The following is a 24951-nucleotide window of genomic DNA, read 5'->3' on the forward strand; positions in this document are numbered from 1 at the left end:
ATAATATAATAATATATAATAATATATATATAATAATATAATAATTATATAAATATATAATAATTATATAAAAATAAAAATTTTAATTTATTTATTTATTTTGTCATGAAAATTTAAAATATTAATAAAATAAGTTGCTAGAAAATTTTCTTTTCGCTATTTATATATTATATATGTGATCAGATAGATGGCGTTATTTATTGTCTTGTTGTCAAGATACACAGTCTTTTACCAGTACTAATAGTTTCTTTTTCTATGCCATAGATGTAATTTCTATATTCTCATTTTCCATTTCTCTTATTTAGTTGATGTCTGTATCTCGATAAGTGTCTGTGAAAAATTTTTGATAATTTCATTCGTAGAATATTATATTATTTATTATAATATATTAACCGTTATTATTTATTCAATAAAAATATTTTTTATTGAAGATTAAACAAAGATTATAACATAAAACATTAAATATGTCGATGGAAACAGTTCCGAAAGAATTACGTGGATTAAGAGCATGTTTAGTATGTTCTTTGGTTAAGGTATATATTTTTGTTTTTATCATAATTTTTGTATAAAATTACATCATTAAAAATTTTCATTTTATTGTAGACATTTGATCAATTTGAATTCGATGGTTGCGATAATTGCGATGAATTTTTACGTATGAAAAATAATAAAGATAATGTTTTTGATTGTACCAGTTCTAATTTTGATGGGTAAGTTATTTAAATAATAAAATTTTTATATATTTTAATATATATAATAAATATATTTTTTTTATTTCAAATAAAATTAATTATTATTTTTTAGTATGATTGCAGCAATGAGTCCTGAGGATAGTTGGGTATGCAAATGGCAAAGAATAAGTAAGTAATAAATCTATATTTATACTTAATAAGTTAAGCAAAAGAAATATTGTTATTTTATTTTTGTATTTTGTACACTTTTCTAAAAAATTTCTTGTTCAAAATTATAAATATTTATTATTAGAACTGAGATTCGATTTTGTTTTTTTTTTTTCAGATCGATTTTGTAAAGGTGTGTATGCAATATCAGTATCAGGTCGATTGCCAGCAGGTGTTATAAGAGAGATGAAAAGCAGAGGAATAGTGTACAGACCACGAGATACAAGTCAACGATAATTTCAAAATTGTAAGATCACTACTGTATTTTTTTTTTTAATATTATTTAATAGAATAATCTAATTACTTATTTCATAATTTGCACTAAGAATTTTATAAGATCTTCACGAAAATATTATATTTGATTTGATTGATATGAACTTTTGTTCAGATTTTCAGAATTCTATTGAAATTCTTCCAACCTTTTTGACTATATTTAAGATTTTTGTAAGATTTGTTCGCGATTTTTTTGCTTTTTTTCTAATTTCAAAAGATTATAGTATATTAATATTTCCTCTAAATTTTTTGATATCTGTACAGTTTTTAAAAGAACTAATTAATACGATTTTGAAAATGTTCGATTTTTAAAGAATATGTACAATTTTCGTGAAATTCTTTTTCTTATCATAAACATTTTCCAGATTTTTTAAAACCGCGTTTATATTGGATAATTTTTAAAAATGTTAATGTTTGATTTTCTAATCATTAATTAAATATAAAGTTAGTTCACTCTGATTTTCTATAAATTTTCATAGTAAATTAATATGCGTACATTAAAAAATTTTTGAACGCAATTTTTTGTCTTTTTTCTCTACAGATCAATATCAAATATGATTGTTACCTGGACATGTGTTCGAATGAGAATAAACGGGATGCCGCATCACGGGCAAATTACTATTTACACAATTAAGCCATAGATTTGCACAAGTAACGTGATAATTATTCTCGTTATATATTACTCTGCCGCTGGTAATAACTGTTAAACAAAGTGAGCAACAAATGGCTTCTCCTTGATGTAAAGGCCAAGCTGGTAATTCCGTAACGATCTGAAATTTATTATAAAAACGTACAAATTTTAATGTATAAATTATATAATAATTGTATATAATAATTGTATGTAATGTAATTGTATAATAATTATAATAATAATAATATAATATATATTATTATAATATATATTATTATAATTATAATATAATAAAATAATAATGTAATTGTATAATAATTGTATAATAATTGTATAATAATTGTATAATAATGTATAAATTTTTGTACAATAAACTTTGAATTAATAAAAATTAACAATTTGATCTTATTAATTAAAAACCTTTAATGTTTGAAGAATCAAGAGTTAAGGCACTAATTGCTATTTGATTGCATAATATTAAATTAAATAAAATATTAAATGGTATCTTCTAGGGAATTATTTATATCATTTCTATCTTCTCCAATCATTTCCTATAAAATAAATTATATTTAATTATACAAAAATATTTTAAATGTTATAAGTAAAAGATTGCTTATGATTATACCTGTGAAACTTCAACCAGTGCTCTAGATTCATCTAACATTTCTTTATAAATACGATTTTCTTCTTCTAATGTTTCAACGCTGCTCAGTCAATTCTCTGTTATCTTTAGAAGATGCTTAAAGCATCTTCAAGTGCTATCCGTCGTCTTTCAGCTAATACTTCCCAATAATTTTCACTAAGGCCAGCTAATGTATATGAAATATGAAAAATTATCATATTAACAATCATATAAAATAATTTTTTTATTTTTAATTTGTTTTTAACAAAAATATACCTTCAGATGTCAAATCTTCAACTTCAATTTTTATTTTTCCTCCTCTTGTAGTTTGTACAGCTTTATCTTTTAAAACTATTTTCTTACGTTTTGGCTTTTCATCAATTTTTGGTTTTTCTTTCACTTCACTGAAATTTAATTTGAATGATATATTTACATTTAAATATGGAATATAAAAAAATTATAGAATTTATTTACTTTTTTATTGTTTCCTTTGCTGGAAGAGCAGATCTAAGCATCCTCCTCCCACCACCAACTAAATTTTCTTTATCAGTTGCTGCTGGCTGCAAAACGTGCAAAGACTTTCTAACCTTATCCTGCTTTAATAAAGATATATGATGAAAAAATATATGATGTATGATAAAGCATTCACATGCATTGTGTTGCTTGAATCATATATTACATTTTCATTAAGAATGAATGAATAATTAATAAAAAAAAAAAGAATTTATGCATTATACAAAATAAAAAAAAATCATATATTTATATATTAAATTACATACAATTTTAAGAATTTATTGATAAATTTAAAACGACAGTTAATTAACATTCAAAATTCGTAGAGAAATAAAAAATTTAACAAAACAAAATAATAGTTTCATAAATTAAAATATTTATATTATTCTAAAACAATAAAATTTCAATATAATCAAAATGCAACCAATATTTTCATCTTTTATAAAAATTATTGTATTAAAATTTTCATTACTATACTAACCTCAGGAGTAACGGTTTTGGCGGCAGAAACCTTCGTGCCAGGTTTCATGATAATAGCCGTTAAAAACGCGAGTCAATAAAATAATTCAGGTTATTATTGTAACGCTGAACGTATGTACAAAATATTAAAATGATACTTATATTTTCAGATTATAATTTTTAAAATAGATATAGTTCAAACAAAAAATAACCTTCATCCTGCGTTTACAACTGTACAATAAACTTCAATATATAGTATACTATTTTCCCGCTTTAAGGTATTATTTCTATCTCAAAAATATTACTTTTATAACGCAATAATAATTTAAGATTAACGGATAGTCTTTAATTATAATTAGATAATTAAAAATATAATTATAATTAATAATAATTATAATTATAATTTTTAAATATAATTATAATTAAATATAATTATAATTAATATTTATATAATTATAATAAATATAATTATATAAATATATAAATTATAAAATTATTTTAATGATTCTCAAAAAATAGGGAAATTATTTTTTAAAATATTATTAAAATTTAAATAAATATCAGATTTTTATTAAAATACGAATATTAGATATATTTATGAACACTAAAATATTGTAAATAAAATTAAAAAAAAAAATTTTTTTTAAAATATATTATATTAAAAAATTATATAAAATTATATAATATATAATAATATAATATAATAATATATAATAATATATATATAATAATATAATAATTATATAAATATATAATAATTATATAAAAATAAAAATTTTAATTTATTTATTTATTTTGTCATGAAAATTTAAAATATTAATAAAATAAGTTGCTAGAAAATTTTCTTTTCGCTATTTATATATTATATATGTGATCAGATAGATGGCGTTATTTATTGTCTTGTTGTCAAGATACACAGTCTTTTACCAGTACTAATAGTTTCTTTTTCTATGCCATAGATGTAATTTCTATATTCTCATTTTCCATTTCTCTTATTTAGTTGATGTCTGTATCTCGATAAGTGTCTGTGAAAAATTTTTTGATAATTTCATTCGTAGAATATTATATTATTTATTATAATATATTAACCGTTATTATTTATTCAATAAAAATATTTTTTATTGAAGATTAAACAAAGATTATAACATAAAACATTAAATATGTCGATGGAAACAGTTCCGAAAGAATTACGTGGATTAAGAGCATGTTTAGTATGTTCTTTGGTTAAGGTATATATTTTTGTTTTTATCATAATTTTTGTATAAAATTACATCATTAAAAATTTTCATTTTATTGTAGACATTTGATCAATTTGAATTCGATGGTTGCGATAATTGCGATGAATTTTTACGTATGAAAAATAATAAAGATAATGTTTTTGATTGTACCAGTTCTAATTTTGATGGGTAAGTTATTTAAATAATAAAATTTTTATATATTTTAATATATATAATAAATATATTTTTTTTATTTCAAATAAAATTAATTATTATTTTTTAGTATGATTGCAGCAATGAGTCCTGAGGATAGTTGGGTATGCAAATGGCAAAGAATAAGTAAGTAATAAATCTATATTTATACTTAATAAGTTAAGCAAAAGAAATATTGTTATTTTATTTTTGTATTTTGTACACTTTTCTAAAAAATTTCTTGTTCAAAATTATAAATATTTATTATTAGAACTGAGATTCAATTTTGTTTTTTTTTTTTCAGATCGATTTTGTAAAGGTGTGTATGCAATATCAGTATCAGGTCGATTGCCAGCAGGTGTTATAAGAGAGATGAAAAGCAGAGGAATAGTGTACAGACCACGAGATACAAGTCAACGATAATTTCAAAAATTGTAAGATCACTACTGTATTTTTTTTTTTTTTAATATTATTTAATAGAATAATCTAATTACTTATTTCATAATTTGCACTAAGAATTTTATAAGATCTTCACGAAAATATTATATTTGATTTGATTGATATGAACTTTTGTTCAGATTTTCAGAATTCTATTGAAATTCTTCCAACCTTTTTGACTATATTTAAGATTTTTGTAAGATTTGTTCGCGATTTTTTTGCTTTTTTTCTAATTTCAAAAGATTATAGTATATTAATATTTCCTCTAAATTTTTGATATCTGTACAGTTTTTAAAAGAACTAATTAATACGATTTTGAAAATGTTCGATTTTTAAAGAATATGTACAATTTTCGTGAAATTCTTTTTCTTATCATAAACATTTTCCAGATTTTTTAAAACCGCGTTTATATTGGATAATTTTTAAAAAATGTTAATGTTTGATTTTCTAATCATTAATTAAATATAAAGTTAGTTCACTCTGATTTTCTATAAATTTTCATAGTAAATTAATATGCGTACATTAAAAAATTTTTGAACGCAATTTTTTGTCTTTTTTCTCTACAGATCAATATCAAATATGATTGTTACCTGGACATGTGTTCGAATGAGAATAAACGGGATGCCGCATCACGGGCAAATTACTATTTACACAATTAAGCCATAGATTTGCACAAGTAACGTGATAATTATTCTCGTTATATATTACTCTGCCGCTGGTAATAACTGTTAAACAAAGTGAGCAACAAATGGCTTCTCCTTGATGTAAAGGCCAAGCTGGTAATTCCGTAACGATCTGAAATTTATTATAAAAACGTACAAATTTTAATGTATAAATTATATAATAATTGTATATAATAATTGTATGTAATGTAATTGTATAATAATTATAATAATAATAATATAATATATATTATTATAATATATATTATTATAATTATAATATAATAAAATAATAATGTAATTGTATAATAATTGTATAATAATTGTATAATAATTGTATAATAATGTATAAATTTTTTGTACAATAAACTTTGAATTAAGAAAAATTAACAATTTGATCTTATTAATTAAAAAACCTTTAATGTTTGAAGAATCAAGAGTTAAGGCACTAATTGCTATTTGATTGCATAATATTAAATTAAATAAAATATTAAATGGTATCTTCTAGGGAATTATTTATATCATTTCTATCTTCTCCAATCATTTCCTATAAAATAAATTATATTTAATTATACAAAAATATTTTAAATGTTATAAGTAAAAGATTGCTTATGATTATACCTGTGAAACTTCAACCAGTGCTCTAGATTCATCTAACATTTCTTTATAAATACGATTTTCTTCTTCTAATGTTTCAACGCGTTCAGTCAATTCTCTGTTATCTTCAGAAGATGCTTAAAGCATCTTCAAGTGCTATCCGTCGTCTTTCAGCTAATACTTCCCAATAATTTTCACTAAGGCCAGCTAATGTATATGAAATATGAAAAATTATCATATTAACAATCATATAAAATAATTTTTTATTTTTAATTTGTTTTTAACAAAAATATACCTTCAGATGTCAAATCTTCAACTTCAATTTTTATTTTTCCTCCTCTTGTAGTTTGTACAGCTTTATCTTTTAAAACTATTTTCTTACGTTTTGGCTTTTCATCAATTTTTGGTTTTTCTTTCACTTCACTGAAATTTAATTTGAATGATATATTTACATTTAAATATGGAATATAAAAAATTATAGAATTTATTTACTTTTTATTGTTTCCTTTGCTGGAAGAGCAGATCTAAGCATCCTCCTCCCACCACCAACTAAATTTTCTTTATCAGTTGCTGCTGGCTGCAAAACGTGCAAAGACTTTCTAACCTTATCCTGCTTTAATAAAGATATATGATGAAAAAATATATGATGTATGATAAAGCATTCACATGCATTGTGTTGCTTGAATCATATATTACATTTTCATTAAGAATGAATGAATAATTAATAAAAAAAAAAAGAATTTATGCATTATACAAAATAAAAAAAAATCATATATTTATATATTAAATTACATACAATTTTAAGAATTTATTGATAAATTTAAAACGACAGTTAATTAACATTCAAAATTCGTAGAGAAATAAAAATTTAACAAAACAAAATAATAGTTTCATAAATTAAAATATTTATATTATTCTAAAACAATAAAATTTCAATATAATCAAAATGCAACCAATATTTTCATCTTTTATAAAAATTATTGTATTAAAATTTTCATTACTATACTAACCTCAGGAGTAACGGTTTTGGCGGCAGAAACCTTCGTGCCAGGTTTCATGATAATAGCCGTTAAAAACGCGAGTCAATAAAATAATTCAGGTTATTATTGTAACGCTGAACGTATGTACAAAATATTAAAATGATACTTATATTTTCAGATTATAATTTTTAAAATAGATATAGTTCAAACAAAAATAACCTTCATCCTGCGTTTACAACTGTACAATAAACTTCAATATATAGTATACTATTTTCCCGCTTTAAGGTATTATTTCTATCTCAAAAATATTACTTTTATAACGCAATAATAATTTAAGATTAACGGATAGTCTTTAATTATAATTAGATAATTAAAAATATAATTATAATTAATAATAATTATAATTATAATTTTTAAATATAATTATAATTAAATATAATTATAATTAATATTTATATAATTATAATAAATATAATTAATATAAATATATAAATTATAAAATTATTTTAATGATTCTCAAAAAAATAGGGAAATTATTTTTTAAAATATTATTAAAATTTAAATAAATATCAGATTTTTATTAAAATACGAATATTAGATATATTTATGAACACTAAAATATTGTAAATAAAATTAAAAAAAAATTTTTTTAAAATATATTATATTAAAAATTATATAAAATTATATAATATATAATAATATAATATAATAATATATAATAATATATATATAATAATATAATAATTATATAAATATATAATAATTATATAAAAATAAAAATTTTAATTTATTTATTTATTTTGTCATGAAAATTTAAAATATTAATAAAATAAGTTGCTAGAAAATTTTCTTTTCGCTATTTATATATTATATATGTGATCAGATAGATGGCGTTATTTATTGTCTTGTTGTCAAGATACACAGTCTTTTACCAGTACTAATAGTTTCTTTTTCTATGCCATAGATGTAATTTCTATATTCTCATTTTCCATTTCTCTTATTTAGTTGATGTCTGTATCTCGATAAGTGTCTGTGAAAAATTTTTTGATAATTTCATTCGTAGAATATTATATTATTTATTATAATATATTAACCGTTATTATTTATTCAATAAAAATATTTTTATTGAAGATTAAACAAAGATTATAACATAAAACATTAAATATGTCGATGGAAACAGTTCCGAAAGAATTACGTGGATTAAGAGCATGTTTAGTATGTTCTTTGGTTAAGGTATATATTTTTGTTTTTATCATAATTTTTGTATAAAATTACATCATTAAAAATTTTCATTTTATTGTAGACATTTGATCAATTTGAATTCGATGGTTGCGATAATTGCGATGAATTTTTACGTATGAAAAATAATAAAGATAATGTTTTTGATTGTACCAGTTCTAATTTTGATGGGTAAGTTATTTAAATAATAAAATTTTTATATACTTTAATATATATAATAAATATATTTTTTTTATTTCAAATAAAATTAATTATTATTTTTTAGTATGATTGCAGCAATGAGTCCTGAGGATAGTTGGGTATGCAAATGGCAAAGAATAAGTAAGTAATAAATCTATATTTATACTTAATAAGTTAAGCAAAAGAAATATTGTTATTTTATTTTTGTATTTTGTACACTTTTCTAAAAAATTTCTTGTTCAAAATTATAAATATTTATTATTAGAACTGAGATTCGATTTTGTTTTTTTTTTTTCAGATCGATTTTGTAAAGGTGTGTATGCAATATCAGTATCAGGTCGATTGCCAGCAGGTGTTATAAGAGAGATGAAAAGCAGAGGAATAGTGTACAGACCACGAGATACAAGTCAACGATAATTTCAAAAATTGTAAGATCACTACTGTATTTTTTTTTTTTTTTAATATTATTTAATAGAATAATCTAATTACTTATTTCATAATTTGCACTAAGAATTTTATAAGATCTTCACGAAAATATTATATTTGATTTGATTGATATGAACTTTTGTTCAGATTTTCAGAATTCTATTGAAATTCTTCCAACCTTTTTGACTATATTTAAGATTTTTGTAAGATTTGTTCGCGATTTTTTTGCTTTTTTTCTAATTTCAAAAGATTATAGTATATTAATATTTCCTCTAAATTTTTTGATATCTGTACAGTTTTTAAAAGAACTAATTAATACGATTTTGAAAATGTTCGATTTTTAAAGAATATGTACAATTTTCGTGAAATTCTTTTTCTTATCATAAACATTTTCCAGATTTTTTAAAACCGCGTTTATATTGGATAATTTTTAAAAAATGTTAATGTTTGATTTTCTAATCATTAATTAAATATAAAGTTAGTTCACTCTGATTTTCTATAAATTTTCATAGTAAATTAATATGCGTACATTAAAAAATTTTTGAACGCAATTTTTTGTCTTTTTTCTCTACAGATCAATATCAAATATGATTGTTACCTGGACATGTGTTCGAATGAGAATAAACGGGATGCCGCATCACGGGCAAATTACTATTTACACAATTAAGCCATAGATTTGCACAAGTAACGTGATAATTATTCTCGTTATATATTACTCTGCCGCTGGTAATAACTGTTAAACAAAGTGAGCAACAAATGGCTTCTCCTTGATGTAAAGGCCAAGCTGGTAATTCCGTAACGATCTGAAATTTATTATAAAAACGTACAAATTTTAATGTATAAATTATATAATAATTGTATATAATAATTGTATGTAATGTAATTGTATAATAATTATAATAATAATAATATAATATATATTATTATAATATATATTATTATAATTATAATATAATAAAATAATAATGTAATTGTATAATAATTGTATAATAATTGTATAATAATTGTATAATAATGTATAAATTTTTTGTACAATAAACTTTGAATTAAGAAAAATTAACAATTTGATCTTATTAATTAAAAAACCTTTAATGTTTGAAGAATCAAGAGTTAAGGCACTAATTGCTATTTGATTGCATAATATTAAATTAAATAAAATATTAAATGGTATCTTCTAGGGAATTATTTATATCATTTCTATCTTCTCCAATCATTTCCTATAAAATAAATTATATTTAATTATACAAAAATATTTTAAATGTTATAAGTAAAAGATTGCTTATGATTATACCTGTGAAACTTCAACCAGTGCTCTAGATTCATCTAACATTTCTTTATAAATACGATTTTCTTCTTCTAATGTTTCAACGCGTTGCTCAGTCAATTCTCTGTTATCTTCAGAAGATGCTTAAAGCATCTTCAAGTGCTATCCGTCGTCTTTCAGCTAATACTTCCCAATAATTTTCACTAAGGCCAGCTAATGTATATGAAATATGAAAAATTATCATATTAACAATCATATAAAATAATTTTTTTATTTTTAATTTGTTTTTAACAAAAATATACCTTCAGATGTCAAATCTTCAACTTCAATTTTTATTTTTCCTCCTCTTGTAGTTTGTACAGCTTTATCTTTTAAAACTATTTTCTTACGTTTTGGCTTTTCATCAATTTTTGGTTTTTCTTTCACTTCACTGAAATTTAATTTGAATGATATATTTACATTTAAATATGGAATATAAAAAAATTATAGAATTTATTTACTTTTTATTGTTTCCTTTGCTGGAAGAGCAGATCTAAGCATCCTCCTCCCACCACCAACTAAATTTTCTTTATCAGTTGCTGCTGGCTGCAAAACGTGCAAAGACTTTCTAACCTTATCCTGCTTTAATAAAGATATATGATGAAAAATATATGATGTATGATAAAGCATTCACATGCATTGTGTTGCTTGAATCATATATTACATTTTCATTAAGAATGAATGAATAATTAATAAAAAAAAAAGAATTTATGCATTATACAAAATAAAAAAATCATATATTTATATATTAAATTACATACAATTTTAAGAATTTATTGATAAATTTAAAACGACAGTTAATTAACATTCAAAATTCGTAGAGAAATAAAAAATTTAACAAAACAAAATAATAGTTTCATAAATTAAAATATTTATATTATTCTAAAACAATAAAATTTCAATATAATCAAAATGCAACCAATATTTTCATCTTTTATAAAAATTATTGTATTAAAATTTTCATTACTATACTAACCTCAGGAGTAACGGTTTTGGCGGCAGAAACCTTCGTGCCAGGTTTCATGATAATAGCCGTTAAAAACGCGAGTCAATAAAATAATTCAGGTTATTATTGTAACGCTGAACGTATGTACAAAATATTAAAATGATACTTATATTTTCAGATTATAATTTTTAAAATAGATATAGTTCAAACAAAAAATAACCTTCATCCTGCGTTTACAACTGTACAATAAACTTCAATATATAGTATACTATTTTCCCGCTTTAAGGTATTATTTCTATCTCAAAAATATTACTTTTATAACGCAATAATAATTTAAGATTAACGGATAGTCTTTAATTATAATTAGATAATTAAAAATATAATTATAATTAATAATAATTATAATTATAATTTTTAAATATAATTATAATTAAATATAATTATAATTAATATTTATATAATTATAATAAATATAATTATATAAATATATAAATTATAAAATTATTTTAATGATTCTCAAAAAAATAGGGAAATTATTTTTTAAAATATTATTAAAATTTAAATAAATATCAGATTTTTATTAAAATACGAATATTAGATATATTTATGAACACTAAAATATTGTAAATAAAATTAAAAAAAAAAATTTTTTTTAAAATATATTATATTAAAAAATTATATAAAATTATATAATATATAATAATATAATATAATAATATATAATAATATATATATAATAATATAATAATTATATAAATATATAATAATTATATAAAAATAAAAATTTTAATTTATTTATTTATTTTGTCATGAAAATTTAAAATATTAATAAAATAAGTTGCTAGAAAATTTTCTTTTCGCTATTTATATATTATATATGTGATCAGATAGATGGCGTTATTTATTGTCTTGTTGTCAAGATACACAGTCTTTTACCAGTACTAATAGTTTCTTTTTCTATGCCATAGATGTAATTTCTATATTCTCATTTTCCATTTCTCTTATTTAGTTGATGTCTGTATCTCGATAAGTGTCTGTGAAAAATTTTTTGATAATTTCATTCGTAGAATATTATATTATTTATTATAATATATTAACCGTTATTATTTATTCAATAAAAATATTTTTTATTGAAGATTAAACAAAGATTATAACATAAAACATTAAATATGTCGATGGAAACAGTTCCGAAAGAATTACGTGGATTAAGAGCATGTTTAGTATGTTCTTTGGTTAAGGTATATATTTTTGTTTTTATCATAATTTTTGTATAAAATTACATCATTAAAAATTTTCATTTTATTGTAGACATTTGATCAATTTGAATTCGATGGTTGCGATAATTGCGATGAATTTTTACGTATGAAAAATAATAAAGATAATGTTTTTGATTGTACCAGTTCTAATTTTGATGGGTAAGTTATTTAAATAATAAAATTTTTATATACTTTAATATATATAATAAATATATTTTTTTTATTTCAAATAAAATTAATTATTATTTTTTAGTATGATTGCAGCAATGAGTCCTGAGGATAGTTGGGTATGCAAATGGCAAAGAATAAGTAAGTAATAAATCTATATTTATACTTAATAAGTTAAGCAAAAGAAATATTGTTATTTTATTTTTGTATTTTGTACACTTTTACAAAATTATAAGTTACATTATTTCATAGTAAATCATATTCTAAACTGGTATTTTTTATTTTAGTATTTTGACATTTTTTTATTTCATTAATGTTTCTTCATGATTTTTGATATATTAATTTTTCTTTTTTTCTGTTCCAATAATCTGTTTTGGCAGTGCAAATAACAATAATCTAAATCATGTTTTATATTATATATGTATTGAAAGGCAGCACTTTGTACAAGATTTTAAGCCAATATTTCAATGCAACTAATATAAAACAATTAAGTATTAAATTGCAATATATATACATATATATTGCAATTTAATAAATTTCTTTGTGTTTGACATTCTTAATATTAAGTATTATACATTTATACAGAATTTTCATTAATATATGATAGTATGTATAATTAAGGAACATGCTTATGTGCGTACATAAGATTCTAATTTTAACATATTTTAATTTCATTATATTTTGCAATAATCTTTTTATATGTTATTTTTATGTTTTATAATTTTTTGCTTAATTTAACTTAAAACAAAATGGACAAAATAGATAAAATTTCTTGTTCAAAATTATAAATATTTATTATTAGAACTGAGATTCGATTTTGTTTTTTTTTTTTCAGATCGATTTTGTAAAGGTGTGTATGCAATATCAGTATCAGGTCGATTGCCAGCAGGTGTTATAAGAGAGATGAAAAGCAGAGGAATAGTGTACAGACCACGAGATACAAGTCAACGATAATTTCAAAAATTGTAAGATCACTACTGTATTTTTTTTTTTTTAATATTATTTAATAGAATAATCTAATTACTTATTTCATAATTTGCACTAAGAATTTTATAAGATCTTCACGAAAATATTATATTTGATTTGATTGATATGAACTTTTGTTCAGATTTTCAGAATTCTATTGAAATTCTTCCAACCTTTTTGACTATATTTAAGATTTTTGTAAGATTTGTTCGCGATTCTTTTGCTTTTTTTCTAATTTCAAAAGATTATAGTATATTAATATTTCCTCTAAATTTTTTGATATCTGTACAGTTTTTAAAAGAACTAATTAATACGATTTTGAAAATGTTCGATTTTTAAAGAATATGTACAATTTTCGTGAAATTCTTTTTCTTATCATAAACATTTTCCAGATTTTTTAAAACCGCGTTTATATTGGATAATTTTTAAAAAATGTTAATGTTTGATTTTCTAATCATTAATTAAATATAAAGTTAGTTCACTCTGATTTTCTATAAATTTTCATAGTAAATTAATATGCGTACATTAAAAAATTTTTAAACGCAATTTTTTGTCTTTTTTCTCTACAGATCAATATCAAATATGATTGTTACCTGGACATGTGTTCGAATGAGAATAAACGGGATGCCGCATCACGGGCAAATTACTATTTACACAATTAAGCCATAGATTTGCACAAGTAACGTGATAATTATTCTCGTTATATATTACTCTGCCGCTGGTAATAACTGTTAAACAAAGTGAGCAACAAATGGCTTCTCCTTGATGTAAAGGCCAAGCTGGTAATTCCGTAACGATCTGAAATTTATTATAAAAACGTACAAATTTTAATGTATAAATTATATAATAATTGTATATAATAATTGTATGTAATGTAATAATTGTATAATAATGTATAAATTTTTTGTACAATAAACTTTGAATTAATAAAAATTAACAAATATAAGAATATCTTACTGGTATATTTGCATAAAATGGTTCCATTTCTGCCCAAATTCGATCAATGTCCATTAAAAGTTCATCAAAACCTATTATATTAATATCCATTTCTTTATATGAAAAATTAACTCGTCTACAAACAGCTGCGACTTCAGCTAAATCTGATTTAAAAAAAAAGTATTCAATAGTAGCATTATTCATTTTAAAATACTATAAAAAAGTTAATAAATTCTTTGAAACTTCATTTTATTTAGTAAATTTTTACAATATTACTTACTGCAAAGAAAATTATATCCTTGTGCTGAATTTAAAACTTCATGCAATATAAGTTCCGAATTAATATTTGTAAATATATTTGCAGCTATTTGTAGTAATAATACACAGCTTTCCATATATTGCTTCCATTCCCAATATTCTGACTATAAAATTATATAGATTAAATTATTTTTTATATTATCCTTTTAGACATATATTAAAAATATAAGAAAATTAACCTGATGTGTAGTGTCTATTATTTGTTCATCTTCTGTATTTGAAGGTAAGAAAGACTTAAGATCTAAACTAGGCACAGATCCTGATCGAGTTAATGCATTCGATGCACCATTCATAAATTCTATACTATTAATTGATATGGCATCTTCCTTCTGAAGAGCTTTCCCTTAAATTTATTTATAATGTATATTTATAATGTAAAAAACAATAGAATAAATAATTTGCAACATTAATTACCTATCTCTAAGGAGCGTTCTTCTATGTTATCCTCAAGCTTAAGATTGTCAAATGATTCAGAAATATCTGGCATAAAATTAAAATCTGCTGCATTTGCATTATTGTTAGTAGATTTAAATTCAAAATCAGTAAAAATATCAACAAAATTGTCAGTATCTAAAGCATTTATGGCAGGAGTATTAACAGGTTGTTCTGCAGATACAAATTCTCCAAATTCATCAGTTGATTGATTATTGTAACTTGCGTTTGAATCTGGTTCAGTTGATATACTTGTTTCTTGAACCAATGCACGCAAGGCACTATATTTATCTTCAACAAGTTGGAGATTCATAAGATCCTGCTGAGTGGGTTCCAATGTTGCTGATTGAGCCTACAATTATACATTTATAATTAAATTATAATAAATTTATATAAACTTTAAACTTTTAGTACAATTAATATAATTTATAAATATTAATAAAATACCTTATCAATCCATTCTAACTTGTTCAAAACATCTTTATCATTAGATAAATGTACAATTTCTGTATTTGTATAATCTTTTACATTTTCACTATGGTCCTTGGGCGGATCATTATTTCTTATCACTGTATCCTTAAGAATTACTGTTTTAGACTGATTTTTTATTGTACACTTAGGAAATAAATCTGATAAACAATCTAATGTTGACTGATCTTTGCTTTGAGATATTGCAGTTAATGGTACTGATGTAACACGTGTTTGAGTAGTAGTGCCATGAACAGATTTAGCATTTATATTATTTTTTTTTGTCTTTTCCATTGGTTTTTTAATACCTAAATTATGATTTGCAAGTCTACTTCCAATAGCTGAGCCTTGTTTTGTATCCCAAATGGGAATGTTAGAAATATTAGGGATTGGAGCACTTTGAAACTCAGAAAAGTCATCACACAAATCTGTTGCTGGTTTAGAATCTAATTGAAGGCGAGAAGTTTGCTTTGTATCTCTTAATATATTATTGGTATCCCATATTGTAGTAGAAGAGACATAAGATTTATTATCAAAACATGAAATTTTTCCAGGTACATTGTTTGCCATTTGCACATTTAAATCTGAAGATATGATTCCTTGTTGTAATTTAATTTTTTCTTTAGTTTCTAAAGAATATTTTTCATCTGAGGCAATAAGTCCAATTTCAGTATTATCTTGATCATTTTGAAATTTAGCTGCAGAATTCATTTGTGTTATAGGTTGTAGATTCATTAAACATTCAATATTTAAATATGGAGTAGGTGGAAATGGAAGTAAATGTAATATATCTAGACTATTAAATGTGTAAGAAGCTTGTGCTGCAGCAACAAGAGCAAGAACAATATATAATTCTTGTTCTGTGAGCTGTCCAGCATATTTTTGATTTGCCAAATTCCATATGTGTCCAAGAACTTCTGTAGGAAGTTGACTTGTGAGCAATAAAGGAAAAACTTTGTTAGTATCAACTAATAGTTCAGTTTGTATTCCATTTGTTCTGATTTTATCTTCCCGTACTGCTTCCCATACCATTTTATAGATTGGTGGTAAAGTAGTGGAGTTAGTCCACAGCCAAGTTGGCAACTGATTCAGTCTTTTATCCATATGAGTTTTGTTCATTATCAATAAATGATGTTTAACCGAGTTTTTGCTATGACGAGTTTAAATTATGTGAACTCGTCGAGCAAAATAATTTCATCCTTTAGTTTACTACCCTGGTACATACATCAAAGTTGATATCATAAACATTTCACTCATTTACTCGATTTATTTTAATATTTGCACATGTCACTAGTGTTACATTTCTTGTTGATAGTTTCCATTGCAAAAAATATATAAAGAATAATTCGATTTCTTGATTATTATGATTCTTGATACAATCAAGATTATTAATTCGAGACAAAATGAGACAATTGCGTGGCAAATAACTTAATTCAGGTGTCACTGGATCACTACTGAACAATGTTCTGTTACAAAGGTAGATTCGCGACAAGTATGATGAAGTTTATTTAAATTTCTTAAGATGCTTTACATTATACAAAATTTGTAAAAATGTTAGTTTTTAATATCGCATTTTTAAAATATAAAGTTTATATAAATAAAAAATAATTAATTTTAATATTCTTTATATAAAATTGTAATTTATTAATATTTTATTTGTTAATCAATATTTTTTATAAAATATAAGTTTTCTTAAATTTTCTTTTACCAAATTTTTAAAAATTAAAAAATTCTAAATTTAAAAAATTTAATATAAACATTGTTATGATTGATAAAATAATTGCAAGATTCATAAATTGAAAATTATAAACTGTAATAAATGTGGAAACTGAATCATTTTATATAATATTGCAATTACATATGATGAAATTATGTAAACTCGCCTTAGTAATCGATCACACCAATATTTTTGAATAGATTTATCATTCAATATATTTTGTCATATATAATACATATTATATATAATATAATTTGTATTATATTTGTATTATATATTATATATTTTTTATATATAAATTTGTGTTTCTATATATATGTTGTATATATATTTTAAATGTAATTATATTTATAGTTTGTAAAATATATTTTTATATTTTTATATATCATTATATTATATATATAAAAATATATTTTATATCATATATATATATATATTTTTTGTGCATTTCTTAATATGACATAAATATATATAAAAAAGATAAATATAAAACAATAAAATTAAATAAATTGTTGAAAAACTGACAAAGTTCCTGTTAATATATTAACATAAAAAAATAATTAATTTATTATATCTATCATTTTTTATATAATTTTTTTATATAATTTATTATATCTATCATTTTTTATATAATTTCAAATTATTTTTTCAACAGTTTTAATTATAAAAATGCTTATCTGTTGAAAAATTGAAAAATTAATTAAATAATGAAATTAATGTCATTTCTAAAATATCATAAAAACATGCATAGATGAGAAAAGGAAATAATAGAAAAAAATAAAGATAGGATTAAAAAAAGAATAAAGAAACTATTGACTATTATTACAAAATATACAAAATTTAGGACACAAAATCCCACTAATAGTAAATCTATTCTATATCTTATTTGTTTTGTGGCTTGGCAACCATAACGCTATAACACTCACAGATTAATATACGATATATTTCCATTGTTTGAAAATATTTGTTTTACATTGCCATGTGTAACAATACAACACTGTTAAAAACTTATTAAAATTATTAAAGAATTGTGCTTACATCTTTATAGAATAAACAATAATATCAATCTATTGCATAAAAGGAAAATAATACTAAGGTACATAAAATAACCTCTGTAATTTGTAAATGTCGTTTTTTAATATATTAAAATATAAATTGTGAATTTATCATTTTAGGTAAAATATCAATAAATTGTTGTCATAATGTCAACAGATTTTTATATACGCTATTATGTGGGTCATAAAGGAAAATTCGGTCACGAATTTCTCGAATTTGAATTTAGACCTGATGGTAAATTGCGATATGCAAATAATTCAAATTACAAAAATGATACAATGATTCGAAAAGAAGCATATGTGCATCAATGTGTGATGGAGGAATTGAAGAGGATTATTCAAGATTCTGAAATAATGCAAGAAGATGATTCTTTATGGCCACAACCAGACCGTGTTGGACGTCAAGAATTAGAAATAGTAATTGGTGATGAACATATATCATTTACTACTTCAAAAACTGGTTCATTATTAGATGTAAACCAATCACGGGATCCAGAAGGATTAAGATGTTTCTATTATCTTGTACAAGATTTGAAGTGCTTAGTATTTTCTCTTATTGGACTTCATTTTAAAATAAAACCTATATAAATGTATAATTATTGTGTATTACAAATTTAAGTAATCTTAATTATTTCATACTAAAAAAATACATGATTTATAATTAATTTTGTATTTTTATTTATCTTTATGATATTAAAATTTATTAAATAAGTTATTTGTTTTTATGTTAAGATAAGATTTATTTTAAGATTTTTTTATGTTAAGTTATAAAAGTAATGAATCATAAAATTAGTTGATTAATCATAATTTCACTTATCACTTTTCATTGTTGTGTATAAATGTGTGAATGAAACTAGTACTAATATGATTTTATTATAAAATATTGATAAAAGATAAGAAGTAATTAAAAATGATACAATTACTATTATATTTGATATTATATTAAAATAAACAAGTATGTTAATTAACGAAAACTAATTATTATAGTCACTAATAGTTAATAAAAGAAAATCTCATGTAAGTATATGATTTAAGGTTATAATTTTCTAACCTATATAAAAGTAAAATTCAAAAATATTTGAAAATACATGTATTTTTATAATAATTGTAGTTTTCATTTTATTTTTTTAATTGTATTTTAAACTATACTTAATTTATTTATTTTAAATTTCTTATTATATTAAATTAATATATATGTATTTTTTAATATTAAAATTTTAAATATATTTTTTTAAATATATTTATACGATAAATTTTAATATTTTTTATTTCATATAAGAAATATATTTATAAATTTCATATAATCATTTTAAAATATAAAATTATATTATAATAAATATTATTTGTTGTAATAATTATTTTTTATTGTAGGAATAAAATGTCTTCACAAAATATTGAAGCAACTAATTCAAGTCATAAATATTCAGATCAACTGAGTCAGCGCACTGATACTGACTCAGTACACTCAAGATTTCGATCAACAAAAATATATTGTGATATTTGCAATATGAGTATGGTTATTGAAAATCATTCTTTTATAGAAAAACATTTTAATGATTCTCATCCTTCTAAACAATTTTGTTGTTATTGTAAAGGCAAAGTATTTACTTATATACAAATGCCTAATGATTGTACTCAAAAACCAAAATCTATATTATACCATAAATGTAATAAATCTTAAGTACAAATAATAATTATAAATATTTAGGAAAAGAATACAAAGAATTTTTTTATAGATATTTATATATTTAAATAAAATATATTTCTTATAAAATTATTCTACATTAAATTGTGCAATACAAAACTGAATAAATAGTATAAATACGAAAAAATTTTCAAAATTACACAAAGAATCAACAATAACAAGTATATAAAAATATAATATAATGATAATAATTATTGATCGAAAGATGCGATTTTTCCATTATTTTATATACAAATTATCAAATTATAAAAGTTTATAAGTATGTTACAATTTATTCCAAATATAAAAGTACAGATATTTATACAAATATAAATATTCTTTCTGTACAAGTTATAATTAAGAATTGTTTGCAAATTATTTGTTCTTGAAATGACAATTAAGACAGTACAAAACTTAAAATATATTAATAGATAATAACTTCTTATGTTTTTTGTTTTTTTTTTAATACTAGCAATTTTTTTTATAATACTGATAGAAAGGAATATATTATTCACAAGTAATTTCTAAAATAATGAATTATAAATTTTGAAATAATAATAATAAGTTATTTTAAAATCCATAACATTTTTCATTGTAATTAGATAATAAATGATTTCTTATATTTTATAATTAATTCTAGTAACAATTATATATGATCATTTCAATATCTGTATATATACTGTGTAGAAATAAGAAAATGAATAACAGAACAGCATAATACAACGCGTACAATTTTTTTACTCATTTAGCATGAATTTAATTTTGATAGTTTCAACTTTTTTTTAGTTCCTATTAAATTTTTTGGAAAATTTCAATTATATTAATAATTTAAATTATAATAGTTTTAAAGTTCGTATTCTATTTGGTTTTCATATATTTCATTTGTTTTTTTCATTAAACAAAATTATATGATCTAATTTGAAATATTTTCGAAAATTCATGTATCGTATCTTCGAGATTGTATGCGAAAAAGTAATATTATATTATTACATTAATAAGTCCAATATTTTTATAGCGATTTAATTTTTCGTTTCTCTATTTTGTATATTCAACTTTCCTATTCGTCTTTATATTTTACATATATCGATTCTTTCATTCTAATATCACATATCTGATTTAATTTTTAATTATCATGAATTCTATATAAAGATATTTATAATTATCGATACATAATGGAATTTATTTTTTATGTATGCTATTTTAATTAAACAAATAGCTAATTTTAGCAAAAATCTAATTTTAGTTAATTATAAATTAAATTTGCAAATATTTTTTTTATTTTTTGTATTAAATTATTCAATTAGATATAGAAATATTCAAAATTCAAATTTCCTTAAAAATTTAGTGATTTAGTGATTTAGTTTAGTGATATTAGAACAAAGATAACAATATATAAATTCTATGTGTAATATATATGTGTAATATATATTTTTTTAAAAAATATTGAATTGCCTTTTTAATAAATATAAATTAAATTAAAAAAATAATTTTTTAGCAGAAATTATTCACAAATTTGTTAATATATCTTTACTTATAGATGTGTATATATATTGCAATAAATTTTATATAAATAATAAAAATCTATGTGCAATATCAATAATTATATACTTACGACTTACTAACGACTTTGGATCTCAATTTGTTTGTTTTAATATATATAAAATAATAAAATAATACTAATCATGCAATAAATGCGAATTAATATTTAAAGTTATATAAATTCGAATTAACAGTTGATATAATGATAAAATTTGTTTTACAATTAATTATATTAATATGTGAAAATTTAAATTAATAATCATTTTATAAAAATATTTTTATAATTATTGAATTTTTTATTTCAAATATATAGAAATATTGAGTTTTTTGAATATGGCCGAAAGTATTTTTGAAATTATCAACATATTTTTATTAACATCTATGAATATTTTTTGAATATTTTATATTTTAATAATTTTATAATTTGAATAATTTTATATTTTTTATTTTAAATAGTATAATAAAAATTGTTTTATTATAGTAAGTTGTAGTATTATAGTAGTTGTTTTATTATGCAATTTTTGAACTTTATTTTTGCTTGTGCTATATGCAATTTTTTTTAAAAATAAGCTATTTTTACTTACTTAATTATTATGTGCATAGAATAAAAACATATTTTTCATAATTTATAGCATTTGTTTGTCTAAAGATTTTACTTCTTTTTAATATTTTAATATTTTATAATAGTATATATATTTCTTGGAAATAAATCAATGAATATTTTATGTACCTAATATATATCAATATTGTTTGTATTCACTGCATTTAATATCTTACTCAATAGAAAAATTATTTAGAAATAATTTCAATTTCGTAGGATAATCTGTCATTACACCAGTAGCTCCAAGATCAAAAGCTTTCTTAAATTCTTCTTCTTTATTTAAAACCCAAAAATAAACCTATAACAATATATTTCAATATTTTAATATATTATAATTATATATATATATTTTTTTAATATTTAAATGCATATTTAAAATATTATTCTGATATATAATTCAAAGATAACTTACATGTATACCACGAGCTCTTAAATGATTAAATAAACATCGTCTTATTAGAAGTACATTAAGAGTTCTTACAATTACTTTTTCCAAAGGTAAATATGTTGGATTCGGATTTCCTTTACACCTGTAACAAAGCAATAAATGTTGAGTAATTTAAATAAATAAATTATTAAATAAAACATTCAAAGTACCTCAAATAAATAGAAGGTAGAAATATCTCCAAATGTGTTTCTTTTAAAGGTATAAATGGTAATAAACCAGTGTATAAGAAAACTATTAATAGAGTTACACGTCTCATAGAAAATAATAAGTTTACATTGGGATTCTGGAAAAAATAATTGAAATTAATATCATTGACTTAGTATTTTAATTTATCTTAATTTTAATATATATAATCATATAATTATATATATATATATAATATATATATATATATAAAATATATATATATAAAATATATATATTAATTACCGTTTTAAAACATTTCTGTGTTATTTCATCACTAAAATTTCCCCATACAGTATATTCTTCTCGGTTATATTCTTTAATTAAATTTGATACTTTTGTTATAAGTTCATCATTATTAACTTTAATGTCAATATTAATTGGTATATTGGGAAATGCTTCAAATACTTCTTTCAATAATGCAAATCGTCTATCTTCTTCTTTTTCTGTACCAACATATTCTACATCTGTGAAACTATAGTTTTTAAATCATTTTATTCAAACATATATAATTTGAAAAACTATATAAATATACCTGGATCAAAATCTATTGGAAGACGTGGTTTTAATAGAGGTAGATCTCTGTAATTCATTTCTGAAATACTTTTATTTGTACCTGTACTTCGTAAAAGATTATGATCATGTGATACAACTACTTGTCCATCTTTTGTTAAATGACAATCTAATTCCAGCATTTCTGTACCAACTGCCACAGCTCTGAAATAAACAAGAAAACATTTTAAAAATCATTATATGTAATTAAAAGTATAAAAATAATCATTTAATACTTTATTATTCTATTTAATTTATTATTATTTCATTTTAATTATCATTTTTTATATTTAATCATTGTGCTTTTAAGTAATTATAAGATAATAAATAAAAGTTTAAACTAACCGTTTAAAGGCGTGCATTGTATTTTCGTATCCTTCACCTGCCCCTGAAAAATAATTTTTTTTGTTAAAAAATGTATCTTTTATGTATGTAATAATATCAATTATTGAATCACTGAAATTTCGAAAACGTACCACCTCTGTGGCTGATATGATGGCACATAAATTTCACTTGTTTCTTTTTATGTAATAACGTTGGATATTTAAAAAGTATCATTGACGTTAACATATAACCTCCTACTAAAGTATACAACAACATCTTATATTTTTCTATTGTTTTTTATGCATATAACATATCTAAACATGCTGCTATTATTTAAATCAGTTTTGACTAACATGAAGATAAATGTTTCAATTGACAGCTAGCAGAAGTTAAACAAAAATTTCATATGATTAACATACTGCATGACGTGCATAGTTACAATATAATTGACATAATAGTAAACGAATATTATAATTACGAAATCTTTTGGGTGAAATCATATGAAAAATTTCCACATAATTATATATTTAAAAAAAAAAAAATATATATATAAGTACATATGTAAGTATATAAAATTATATTATTAATTCTTTTTATTTAATTTTATTATTTAAAAAATTTGGAAGAATAGACACAATGTATATTGAACAAGTCTTTATAATATAAATAAAATTTTTGATGTAATTATTGATTTCAATTATCAATTTTAATTATCAAATATTTATAT

At 20.9% G+C, this 24951-nt stretch overlaps 9 protein-coding genes and 1 pseudogene across 13 annotated transcripts in view; 5 read left to right on the plus strand and 5 right to left on the minus strand.

Moving 5' to 3' along the window:
* The first annotated feature begins 308 nt into the window (after positions 1 to 308).
* On the plus strand, positions 309 to 2198 carry LOC133665782 (transcription elongation factor SPT4-like). The gene is made up of 4 exons (XM_062072377.1): positions 309 to 533; positions 604 to 710; positions 805 to 860; positions 1018 to 2198. Exons 1-4 carry the CDS (start codon positions 465 to 467, stop codon positions 1134 to 1136), a joined length of 351 nt encoding a protein of 116 aa, XP_061928361.1. The 5' UTR covers positions 309 to 464; the 3' UTR covers positions 1137 to 2198.
* LOC133665780 (uncharacterized) lies at positions 890 to 3740 on the minus strand. Its single transcript, XM_062072375.1, is given in 8 exon segments — positions 890 to 1942; positions 2224 to 2354; positions 2429 to 2506; positions 2508 to 2534; positions 2536 to 2612; positions 2702 to 2829; positions 2900 to 3021; positions 3420 to 3740. Coding segments are annotated over 7 exon segments (537 nt in total). The 5' UTR covers positions 3468 to 3740; the 3' UTR covers positions 890 to 1942; positions 2224 to 2297.
* Positions 3741 to 4484: 744 nt separating this feature from the next.
* Positions 4485 to 6296, plus strand: LOC133665787 (transcription elongation factor SPT4-like). The gene is made up of 5 exons (XM_062072378.1): positions 4485 to 4626; positions 4697 to 4803; positions 4898 to 4953; positions 5111 to 5240; positions 5811 to 6296. Exons 1-4 carry the CDS (start codon positions 4558 to 4560, stop codon positions 5227 to 5229), a joined length of 351 nt encoding a protein of 116 aa, XP_061928362.1. The 5' UTR covers positions 4485 to 4557; the 3' UTR covers positions 5230 to 5240; positions 5811 to 6296.
* On the minus strand, positions 5772 to 7722 carry LOC133665632 (uncharacterized). Its single transcript, XM_062072380.1, is given in 7 exon segments — positions 5772 to 6039; positions 6323 to 6453; positions 6528 to 6632; positions 6634 to 6710; positions 6799 to 6928; positions 6997 to 7116; positions 7514 to 7722. Coding segments are annotated over 6 exon segments (537 nt in total). The 5' UTR covers positions 7562 to 7722; the 3' UTR covers positions 5772 to 6039; positions 6323 to 6396.
* A 704-nt stretch (positions 7723 to 8426) lies between these two features.
* LOC133665788 (transcription elongation factor SPT4-like) lies at positions 8427 to 10388 on the plus strand. Its single transcript, XM_062072379.1, has 5 exons — positions 8427 to 8716; positions 8787 to 8893; positions 8988 to 9043; positions 9201 to 9330; positions 9903 to 10388. Exons 1-4 carry the CDS (start codon positions 8648 to 8650, stop codon positions 9317 to 9319), a joined length of 351 nt encoding a protein of 116 aa, XP_061928363.1. The 5' UTR covers positions 8427 to 8647; the 3' UTR covers positions 9320 to 9330; positions 9903 to 10388.
* On the minus strand, positions 9077 to 11940 carry LOC133665786 (uncharacterized; annotated as a pseudogene).
* Positions 11941 to 12528: 588 nt separating this feature from the next.
* On the plus strand, positions 12529 to 14918 carry LOC107992507 (transcription elongation factor SPT4). The gene is made up of 5 exons (XM_017048432.3): positions 12529 to 12815; positions 12886 to 12992; positions 13087 to 13142; positions 13837 to 13966; positions 14537 to 14918. The coding sequence occupies exons 1-4, from the start codon at positions 12747 to 12749 to the stop codon at positions 13953 to 13955; spliced, it is 351 nt and encodes a 116-aa protein (XP_016903921.1). The 5' UTR covers positions 12529 to 12746; the 3' UTR covers positions 13956 to 13966; positions 14537 to 14918.
* On the minus strand, positions 14084 to 17974 carry LOC107992506 (synergin gamma). Its single transcript, XM_062072381.1, has 6 exons — positions 16101 to 17974; positions 15636 to 16005; positions 15401 to 15564; positions 15184 to 15325; positions 14925 to 15067; positions 14084 to 14765 (listed from the first exon to the last, which is right to left on the minus strand). The coding sequence occupies exons 1-6, from the start codon at positions 17238 to 17240 to the stop codon at positions 14544 to 14546; spliced, it is 2181 nt and encodes a 726-aa protein (XP_061928365.1). The 5' UTR covers positions 17241 to 17974; the 3' UTR covers positions 14084 to 14543.
* A 626-nt stretch (positions 17975 to 18600) lies between these two features.
* On the plus strand, positions 18601 to 19558 carry LOC107997264 (protein mago nashi homolog). Its single transcript, XM_017055718.3, has 2 exons — positions 18601 to 18934; positions 19014 to 19558. The coding sequence occupies exon 2, from the start codon at positions 19041 to 19043 to the stop codon at positions 19479 to 19481; it is 441 nt and encodes a 146-aa protein (XP_016911207.1). The 5' UTR covers positions 18601 to 18934; positions 19014 to 19040; the 3' UTR covers positions 19482 to 19558.
* Positions 19559 to 22391: 2833 nt separating this feature from the next.
* The window catches only part of LOC107997289 (lysophospholipase D GDPD1), a 38105-nt gene continuing 35545 nt past the window's right edge, over positions 22392 to 24951 (minus strand). For 3 of the 5 annotated variants that reach the window (XM_062072383.1, XM_062072384.1, XM_017055769.3), the window contains 6 exons: positions 24246 to 24288; positions 23884 to 24065; positions 23595 to 23815; positions 23315 to 23448; positions 23130 to 23247; positions 22392 to 23015 (listed from right to left, as the gene is read on the minus strand). In XM_062072383.1, coding sequence (XP_061928367.1) covers positions 22890 to 23015; positions 23130 to 23247; positions 23315 to 23448; positions 23595 to 23815; positions 23884 to 24065; positions 24246 to 24262 — 798 coding nt within the window. In that variant the 5' untranslated portion in view covers positions 24263 to 24288 and the 3' untranslated portion in view covers positions 22392 to 22889. Of the gene's footprint in view, positions 23016 to 23129; positions 23248 to 23314; positions 23449 to 23594; positions 23816 to 23883; positions 24066 to 24245; positions 24289 to 24376; positions 24513 to 24951 lie in introns of those variants that run through there. The other 2 variants (XM_017055767.3, XM_017055765.3) reach the window with 2 other exon arrangements.

Source organism: Apis cerana, linkage group LG3 (assembly GCF_029169275.1).
Source record: "Apis cerana isolate GH-2021 linkage group LG3, AcerK_1.0, whole genome shotgun sequence".
NCBI lineage: Eukaryota > Metazoa > Arthropoda > Insecta > Hymenoptera > Apidae > Apis > Apis cerana.